This window comes from Oncorhynchus keta, chromosome 18 (genome assembly GCF_023373465.1).
Source record: "Oncorhynchus keta strain PuntledgeMale-10-30-2019 chromosome 18, Oket_V2, whole genome shotgun sequence".
NCBI lineage: Eukaryota > Metazoa > Chordata > Actinopteri > Salmoniformes > Salmonidae > Oncorhynchus > Oncorhynchus keta.
This window is the reverse complement of record NC_068438.1, coordinates 51,475,703-51,485,656: the sequence shown is the minus strand read 5'-3', so window position 1 is coordinate 51,485,656 and position 9,954 is coordinate 51,475,703. Positions and strand designations below refer to the sequence as shown.

Sequence of the window (9,954 nt, the reverse complement as noted above, 5' to 3'; positions counted from 1 at the left end):
ACTACACTAACACCACACTACACTAACACTACACTACACTACACTACACTACACTACACTACACTATACTATACTACACTACACTAACACCACACTACACTAACACTACACTACACTAACACCACACTACCACTACACCACACAAACCTTACACTAAAAATACACTACACTACACTAACACTAAACTAACACTACACTACACTACACTAACACTACACTACACTACACTACACTACACTACACTACACTAGCAAGCACGTGTTCTTGAGGAAATGTCCTTATGTAGTTTCAATCTGGTTTACTGACCTAGAGAACTCGCCATCTCTGACAGGCTGGGCAATGTGTTCGCCATCTTGGCCCCGGAGGATCCCGGGTAGCCCATGTGCACGTCCCCGTCTCCGAGGTCGTCCTCGGGCGTGAAGGGTGAGTGGCGTCCGCTGAGCGTGCTGGCGTTGGAGGAGGTGCGCGGCCGGAAACCGCTCCATGCATCAAAGTCATCGTTGCTGTGGGAGTTGGGGCTGCCGGGCCACTTGGAGTAGGTGCCTCCCCCGAGGCTGTCTGCTCCCCCGTCAGGACCACCCTGGAGAGACAACTACAAGAGAGATAGAGAGAGGAGAGAAGAGAAGAGAAGAGGAGAGGAGAGAGAGAGGAGAGGAGTGAGGTGAGATGGGAGAGATAGGAGAGGAGAGAGAGGGGAAAGAGGAGAAGAGAGAGAGGAGAGAGAGGGGAAAGAGGAGAGGAGAGTGAGGGGAAAGAGGAGAGGAGAGAGAGAGGAAAGAGGAGAGGAGAGAAAGAGCAGAAGAGAGAGAGAGGGGAAAGGGGAGAGGATAGACAGGGTAAAGAGGAGAGGAGAGAGAGGAGAGAGAGAGGGGAAAGAGGAGAAGAGAGAGAGGAGAGGGAGAGAGGAGAAGAGAGAGAGGGGAAAGAGGAGAGGAGAGACAGGGGAAAGAGGAGAGGAGAGACAGGGGAAAGAGGAGAGGAGAGAGAGGAGAGAGAGAGGGGAAAGAGGAGAGGAGAGACAGGGGAAAGAGGAGAGGAGAGACAGGGGCAAGAGGAGAGGAGAGAGAGGAGAGAGAGAGGGGAAAGAGGAGAAGAGAGAGAGGAGAGGGAGAGAGGAGAAGAGAGAGAGAGGGGAAAGAGGAGAGGAGATAGAGGGGAAAGAGGAGAGGAGAGAGAGGGGAAAGAGGAGAGGAGAGAGAGGAGAGAGAGGAGAAGAGAGAGAGAGGGGAAAGAGGAGAGGAGAGACAGGGGAAAGAGGAGAGGAGAGAGAGGAGAGGGAGAGAGGAGAAGAGAGAGAGAGGGGAAAGAGGAGAGGAGAGAGAGGGGAAGGAGGAGAGGAGAGAGGGGAAAGAGGAGAGGAGAGAGAGAGAGGGGAAAGAGGAGAGAGAGAGAGGGGAAAGAGGAGAGGAGAAAGAGGAGAGGAGAGAGAGGAGGAGAGAGAGGGAAGGAGGAGAGGAGAGAGGGGAAAGAGGAGAGGAGAGAGAGAGAGGAGAAGAGAGAGAGGGGAAAGAGGAGAGAGAGAGAGGGGAAAGAGGAGAGGAGAGAGAGAGAGGGGAAAGAGGAGAGAGAGAGAGAGGAGAAGAGAGAGAGAGGGGAAAGAGGAGAGAGAGGGGAAAGAGGAGAGGAGAGAGAGGGGAAAGAGGAGAGGAGAGAGAGGGGAAAGAGGAGAGTGAGGGGAAAGAGGAGAGGAGAGAGAGGGGAAAGAGGAGAGGAGAGAGAGAGAGGAGAAGAGAGAGAGGGGAAAGAGGAGAGAGAGAGAGGGGAAAGAGGAGAGTAGAGAGAGGAGAAAGAGGAGAGGAGAGAGAGGAGGAGAGAGAGGGGAAGGAGGAGAGGAGAGAGTGGAAAGAGGAGAGGAGAAAGAGGAGAGGAGAAGAGAGAGAGGGGAAAGAGGAGAGAGAGAGAGGGGAAAGAGGAGAGGAGAGAGAGGAGAGAGAGAGAGGGGAAAGAGGAGAGAGAGAGAGAGGAGAAGAGAGAGAGAGGGGAAAGAGGAGAGAGAGAGAGAGAGAGAGAGAGAGAGAGAGAGAGAGAGAGAGAGAGGAGAAGAGAGAGAGAGGGGAAAGAGGAGAGGAGATAGAGGGGAAAGAGGAGAGGAGAGAGAGGGGAAAGAGGAGAGAGAGGGGAAAGAGGAGAGAGAGAGAGAGAGAGGAGAGGAGAGAGAGGGGAAAGAGGAGAGGAGAGAGAGGGGAAAGAGGAGAGAGAGGGGAAAGAGGAGAGAGAGAGAGAGAGAGAGAGAGAGAGAGAGAGAGAGAGAGAGAGAGAGAGAGAGAGAGAGAGAGAGAGAGAGAGGGGGGAAAGAGGAGAGGAGAGAGAGGGGAAAGAGGAGAGGAGAGAGAGGGGAAAGAGGAGAGAGAGGGGAAAGAGGAGAGGAGAGAGAGGGGAAAGAGGAGAGGAGAGAGAGGGGAAAGAGGAGAGGAGAGAGAGGAGACGAGAGAGAGAGGAGAGAGAGGAGACGAGAGAGAGAGGGGAAAGAGGAGAGGAGAGAGGGGAAAGAGGAGAGGAGAGAGAGGAGAGAGAGGAGACGAGAGAGAGAGGGGAAAGAGGAGAAGAGAGAAAGGGGGGAAAGAGGAGAAGAGAGAGAGGAGAGAGAGGAGACGAGAGAGAGAGGGGAAAGAGGAGAAGAGAGAGAGAGAGAGGGGGAAAGAGGAGAGGAGAGAGAGGGGAAAGAGGAGAGGAGAGAGAGGAGAGAGAGGAGACGAGAGAGAGAGGGGAAAGAGGAGAAGAGAGAAAGGGGGGAAAGAGGAGAAGAGAGAGAGGAGAGGGAGGAGCGAGATGAGAGGATAACAGAGATGAAGGATATATCTACAGTTGAAGTCGGAAGTTTACATACACCTTAGCCAAATACATTTAAACTCAGTTATTCACAATTCCTGACATTTAATCCGAGTACAAATTCCCTGTCTTAGGTCAGTTAGGATCACCACTTTATTTTAAGAATGTGAAATGTCAGAATAATAGTAGAGAGTGATTTATTTCAGCTTTTATTTCTTTCATCACATTCCCAGTGGGTCAGAAGTTTACATACATTCAATTAGTATTTGGTGGCATTGCCTTTAAATTGTTTAACTTGGGTCAAACTTTTTGGGTAGTCTTCCACAAGCTTCCCACGATAAGTTGGGTGAATTCTGGCCCATTCCTCCTGACAGAGCTGGTGTAACTGAGTCAGGTTTGTAAGTCTCCTTGCTCGCACACGCTTTTTCAGTTCTGCACACACATTTTCTATAGGCCTGAGGTCAGGGCTTTGGCCACTCCAATATCTTGACTTTGTTGTCCTTAAGCCATTTTGCCACAACTTGGAAGTATGCTTGGGGCCAGTGTCCATTTGGAAGACCCATTTGCGACCGAGCTTTAACTTCCTGACTGATGTCTTGAGATGTTGCTTCAATATATCCACATCATTTCCCTCCTCATGATGCCATCTCTTTTGTGATGTGCACCAGTCCCTCCTGCAGCAAAGAACCCCAACAACATGATGCTGCCACCCCCGTGCTTCACGGTTGGGATGGTGTTCTTCGGCTTGCAAGCCTCCCCCTTTTTCCTCCAAACATAACAATGGTCATTATGGCCAAACATTTCTATTTTTGTTTCATCAGACCATAGGACATTTCTCCAAAAAGTATGACCTTTGTCCCCATGTGCAGTTGCAAACCGTAGACTGGCTTTTTTATGGCGGTTTTGTAGGAGTGGCTTCTTCCTTGCTGAGGGGCCTTTCAGGTTATGTCGATATAGGACTCGTTTTACTGTGGATATAGATACTTTTGTACCTGTTTCCTCCAGCATCTTCACAGGGTCCTTTGCTGTTGTTCTGGGATTGATTTGCACTTTTCACACCAAAGTACGTTCATGTCTAGGAGACAGAACGCGTCTCCTTCCTGAGCAGTATGACGGCTGTGTGGACCCATGGTGTTTATACTTGTGTACTATTGTTTGTACAGATGAACGTGGTACCTCCAGGTGTTCGGAAACTGCTCCCAAGGATGAACCAGACTTGTGGATGTCTACAATGTTTTTTCTGAGGTCTTGGCTGATTTCTTTTGATTTTCCCATGATGTCAAGTAAAGAGGCACTGAGTTTGAAGGTAGGCCTTGAAATACATTCACAGGTACAAACCTACAATAGACTCAAATTACGTCAACGAGCCTATCAGAAGCTTCTAAAACCATGACATAATTTTCTGGAATTTTCCAAGCTGTTTAAAGGCACAGTCAACTTAATGTATGTAAACTTCTGACCCACTGGAATTGTGATACAGTGAATTATAAGTGAAATAATCTGTCTGTAAACAATTGTTGGATAAGTTACTTGTGTCATGCACAAAGTAGATGTCTTAACCGACTTGCCAAAACTATAGGTTGTTAACAAGACATTTGTGGAGTGGTTGAAAAACAAGTTTTAATGACTCCAACTTAAATTAACATACACTTCCGACTTCAACTGTAGGTATCAAATCATTAAGGCCCTCTCAAGAGACCTGGCCTGGTCAGGAAAAACTCATGGTCCTGCCTATAGATACTGTATAGATACTGTATAGATATAGATACTGTATAGATACTGTATAGATACTGTATAGATATACATACTGTATAGGTACTGTATAGATACTGTATAGATATAGATACTTTATAGATACTGTAAAGATAATGTATAGATATAGATACTGTATAGATACCATATAGATATAGATACTGTATAGATATAGATACTGTATAGATATATATACGGTATAGATACTGTATGTATATATATAGTTACTGTATATATACTGTATAGATACTGTATAGATATAGATACTGTATAGATACTGTATAGATATATATACTGTATAGATACCGTATAGATAAATATACTGTATAGATGTATATATATATATATATATATATTTACTGTATAGATATAGATACTGTATAAATACTATATATATATATATATACAGTAACTATATATATATAGATACTGTATAGATACTGTATATATATAGATACTGTATAGATACTGTATAGATATAGATAATGTATAGATATAGATAATGTATAGATACTGTATACTGTATAGATATAGATAATGTATAGATATAGATACTGTATAGATCATGACTGTAAGTCGCTTTGGATAAAAGCGTCTGCTAAATGGCATATATTATTATTATTATTATTTAGATACTGTATAGATATAGATACTGTATAGATACTGTATAGATATAGATACTGTATAGATACTGTATAGATATAGATACTGTATAGATATAGATACTGTATAGATACTGTATATATATATATATATATATATATAGTTACTGTATAGATACTGTATAGATAGAGAAAGTGTATAGATACTGTATAGATATAGATACTGTATAGATACTGTATAGATATAGATATAGATACTGTATAGATATAGATACTGTATAGATATAGATACTGTATAGATATAGATATAGATACTGTATAGATATAGATACTATATAGATACTGTGTAGATACTGTATATAGTTACTGTATAGAAACTGTATAGATATAGATACTGTATAGATACTGTATATATATAGTTACTGTATAGATACTGTATAGATATAGATACTGTATAGATACTGTAGGTAATATAATAAAGACATTGAACATCAGTATTTCTGTACCTTCTTCTTAGCAGCCCGTCCTCTGCTCTTGGCGAACTTGCTGTTGTTGTTGTCCATGGAGGCTGCTCTACGTCGAGGGGACTTCCCAGTCTTCCCTCCCTCAGGGTTTAGCATCCACCAGGAACTCTTCCCTGTCCCCTCGTTCTGCACACGGACGAACCGACTGTGGAGGGACAGGTTGTGCCGGATAGAATTCTGGAGAGAGGTAGAGAGATGGAGAGGAGGGAGAGAGATGGAGAGGGGTGAGAGGAGGAAGAGAGATGGAGGAGGGAGAGAGATGGAGAGGAGGGAGAGATATGGAGAAGGGTGAGAGGAGGAAGAGAGATGGAGGAGGGAGAGAGATGGAGGGAGGGAGAGAGATGGAGAGGAGGGAGAGAGATGGAGAAGGGTGAGAGGAGGTAGAGATATGGAGAAGGGTGAGAGGAGGGAGAGAGATGGAGGGGAGGGAGAGAGATGGAGAAGGGTGAGAGGAGGGAGAGAGATGGAGAAGGGTGAGAGGAGGGAGAGAGATGGCGAGGAGGGAGAGAGATGGAGAGATGGAGAGGAGAGAGAGATGGAGAGGAGGGAGAGAGATGGAGAGGAGGGAGAGAGATAGAGAAGGGTGAGAGGAGGGAGAGAGATGGAGAAGGGTGAGAGGAGGGAGAGAGATGGAGAGGAGGGAGAGAGATGGAGAGATGGAGAGGAGAGAGAGATGGAGAGGAGGGAGAGAGATGGAGAGGAGGGAGAGAGATAGAGAAATGGAGAAGGGTGAGAGGAGGTAGAGATATGGAGAAGGGTGAGAGGAGGGAGAGAGATGGAGAGGAGGGAGAGAGATGGAGAAGGGTGAGAGGAGGTAGAGAGATAGAGAAGGGTGAGAGGAGGGAGAGAGATGGAGAAGGGTGAGAGGAGGGAGAGAGATGGAGAAGGGTGAGAGGAGGGAGAGAGATGGAGAGGAGGGAGAGAGATGGAGAGATGTAGAGGAGAGAGAGAGATGGAGAGGAGGGAGAGAGATGGAGAGGAGGGAGAGAGATGGAGAAGGGTGAGAGGAGGGAGAGAGATGGAGAAGGGTGAGAGGAGAGAGAGAGATGGAGAGGAGGGAGAGAGATGGAGAAGGGTGAGAATGGTTGTGATGAGTCCAGAGCTTTCCACAAAAAGAAGAGAGAAAAAAACCCACTTCCAAAAAAGGAGGAGACGCACGCGGTGAGCTCAGTACTATTCTATAAGGGAGACACGCGGTGAGCTCAGTACTATTCTATAAGGGAGACGCACGCGGTGAGCTCAGTACTATTCTATAAGGGAGACGCACGCGGTGAGCTCAGTACTATTCTATAAGGGAGACGCACGCGGTGAGCTCAGTACTATTCTATAAGGGAGACGCACGCGGTGAGCTCAGTACTATTCTATAAGGGAGACGACACGGTGAGCTCAGTACTATTCTATAAGGGAGATGCACACGGTGAGCTCAGTACTATTCTATAAGGGAGACGACGCAGAGCTCAGTACTATTCTATAAGGGAGACGCACGCGGTGAGCTCAGTACTATTCTATAAGGGAGATGCACGCGGTGAGCTCAGTACTATTCTATAAGGAGACGCACACGGTGAGCTCAGTACTATTCTATAAGGAGACGCACGCGGTGAGCTCAGTACTATTCTATAAGGGAGACGCACGCGGTGAGCTCAGTACTATTCTATAAGGAGACGCACACGGTGAGCTCAGTACTATTCTATAAGGGAGACGACACGGTGAGCTCAGTACTATTCTATAAGGAGACATACACGGTGAGCTCAGTACTATTCTATAAGGAGACGCACGCGGTGAGCTCAGTACTATTCTATAAGGGAGACGCACACGGTGAGCTCAGTACTATTCTATAAGGGAGACGCACGGGTGAGCTCAGTACTATTCTATAAAAGACGACACGGTATAAGGGAGACGCACGCGGTGAGCTCAGTACTATTCTATAAGGGAGACACGCGGTGAGCTCAGTACTATTCTATAAGGGAGACGCACGCGGTGAGCTCAGTACTATTCTATAAGGGAGACGCACGCGGTGAGCTCAGTACTATTCTATAAGGGAGACGCACGCGGTGAGCTCAGTACTATTCTATAAGGGAGACGCACGCGGTGAGCTCAGTACTATTCTATAAGGGAGACGCACGCGGTGAGCTCAGTACTATTCTATTAAGAAGCTGCGGCGTTTTGACCATTGCGTCGTTGTCATAGCTCGTATTGTGATGCGTTTGCCCTTCAAAGACCACTTGTAGGCAGCAGACAGTGGGATTGGCGTTAACATCCCCTTTGCCACTGAAATGCCATGTTAAGATGTATGACACTGTTTACACTGAGGCTACTTCCCAAACGGCACCCTATTCCCTACATAAGTACACTACTTTTGACCAGATCGGCCATTGGGCAGTAGTGCACTACAGTATATAAATAGGGAATAGAGTGCCACTGGGGACTGTCGTTTCCCTGTGTGCCCTTTCCTGTAACATCTCAGCATACAGGCTTAAATCCCCTCCAGCTGCCTGGCTTTATAATCCCTGGTAGAGGAGAAGGTCACTACTACATCTAATACCAGGTAGAGGAGAAGGTCACTACTACACCATCTAATACCAGGTAGAGGAGAAGGTCACTCCTACATCTAATACCAGGTAGAGGAGAAGGTCACTACTACACCATCTAATACCAGGTAGAGGAGAAGGTCACTCCTACATCTAATACCAGGTAGAGGAGAAGGTCACTACTACACCATCTAATACCAGGTAGAGGAGAAGGTCACTCCTACATCTAATACCAGGTAGAGGAGAAGGTCACTCCTACACCATCTAATACCAGGTAGAGGAGAAGGTCACTCCTACATCTAATACCAGGTAGAGGAGAAGGTCACTCCTACACCATCTACTACCAGGTAGAGGAGAAGGTCACTCCTACACCATCTACTACCAGGTAGAGGAGAAGGTCACTCCTACACCTACTACCAGGTAGAGGAGAAGGTCACTCCTACATCTAATACCAGGTAGAGGAGAAGGTCACTCCTACATCTAATACCAGGTAGAGGAGAAGGTCACTCCTACATCTAATACCAGGTAGAGGAGAAGGTCACTCCTACATCTACTACCAGGTAGAGGAGAAGGTCACTCCTACATCTAATACCAGGTAGAGGAGAAGGTCACTCCTACACCATCTACTACCAGGTAGAGGAGAAGGTCACTCCTACACCTACTACCAGGTAGAGGAGAAGGTCACTCCTACATCTAATACCAGGTAGAGGAGAAGGTCACTCCTACATCTAATACCAGGTAGAGGAGAAGGTCACTCCTACATCTAATACCAGGTAGAGGAGAAGGTCACTCCTACATCTACTACCAGGTAGAGGAGAAGGTCACTCCTACATCTAATACCAGGTAGAGGAGAAGGTCACTCCTACATCTAATACCAGGTAGAGGAGAAGGTCACTCCTACATCTAATACCAGGTAGAGGAGAAGGTCACTCCTACACCTACTACCAGGTAGAGGAGAAGGTCACTCCTACATCTAATACCAGGTAGAGGAGAAGTTCACTCCTACATCTAATACCAGGTAGAGGAGAAGGTCACTACTACACCATCTAATACCAGGTAGAGGAGAAGGTCACTCCTACATCTAATACCAGGTAGAGGAGAAGGTCACTCCTACACCATCTACTACCAAGTAGAGGAGAAGGTCACTCCTACACCTACTACCAGGTAGAGGAGAAGGTCACTCCTACATCTAATACCAGGTAGAGGAGAAGGTCACTCCTACATCTAATACCAGGTAGAGGAGAAGGTCACTCCTACATCTAATACCAGGTAGAGGAGAAGGTCACTCCTACATCTAATACCAGGTAGAGGAGAAGGTCACTCCTACATCTAATACCAGGTAGAGGAGAAGGTCACTCCTACATCTAATACCAGGTAGAGGAGAAGGTCACTCCTACATCTACTACCAGGTAGAGGAGAAGGTCACTCCTACATCTAATACCAGGTAGAGGAGAAGGTCACTCCTACATCTAATACCAGGTAGAGGAGAAGGTCACTCCTACATCTACTACCAGGTAGAGGAGAAGGTCACTCCTACATCTAATACCAGGTAGAGGAGAAGGTCACTCCTACATCTAATACCAGGTAGAGGAGAAGGCCACTCCTACATCTAATGCCCCACATTACACCTGTATACACTACCATTCTAATGCCCCACATTCCACCTGTATACACTACCATTCTAATGCCCCACATTCCACCTGTATACACTACCATTCTAATGCCCCTCATTCCACCTGTATACACTACCATTCTAATGCCCCCACATTCCACCTGTAT

General features: G+C 46.4%; 1 protein-coding gene across 1 annotated transcript in view; it reads right to left on the bottom strand.

The window, feature by feature from the left end:
• The window catches only part of LOC127909045 (forkhead box protein O1-A-like), a 10,061-nt gene extending 2,243 nt beyond the window's left edge, over positions 1 to 7,818 (bottom strand). Inside the window, exons 1-3 of the mRNA XM_052468913.1 lie at positions 7,786 to 7,818; positions 5,630 to 5,824; positions 307 to 592 (exon numbers count right to left, since the gene is read on the bottom strand). Coding sequence (XP_052324873.1) covers positions 307 to 592; positions 5,630 to 5,824; positions 7,786 to 7,818 — 514 coding nt within the window. The remainder of the gene's footprint in view (positions 1 to 306; positions 593 to 5,629; positions 5,825 to 7,785) is intronic.
• Between the last annotated feature and the right edge of the window lie 2,136 nt (positions 7,819 to 9,954).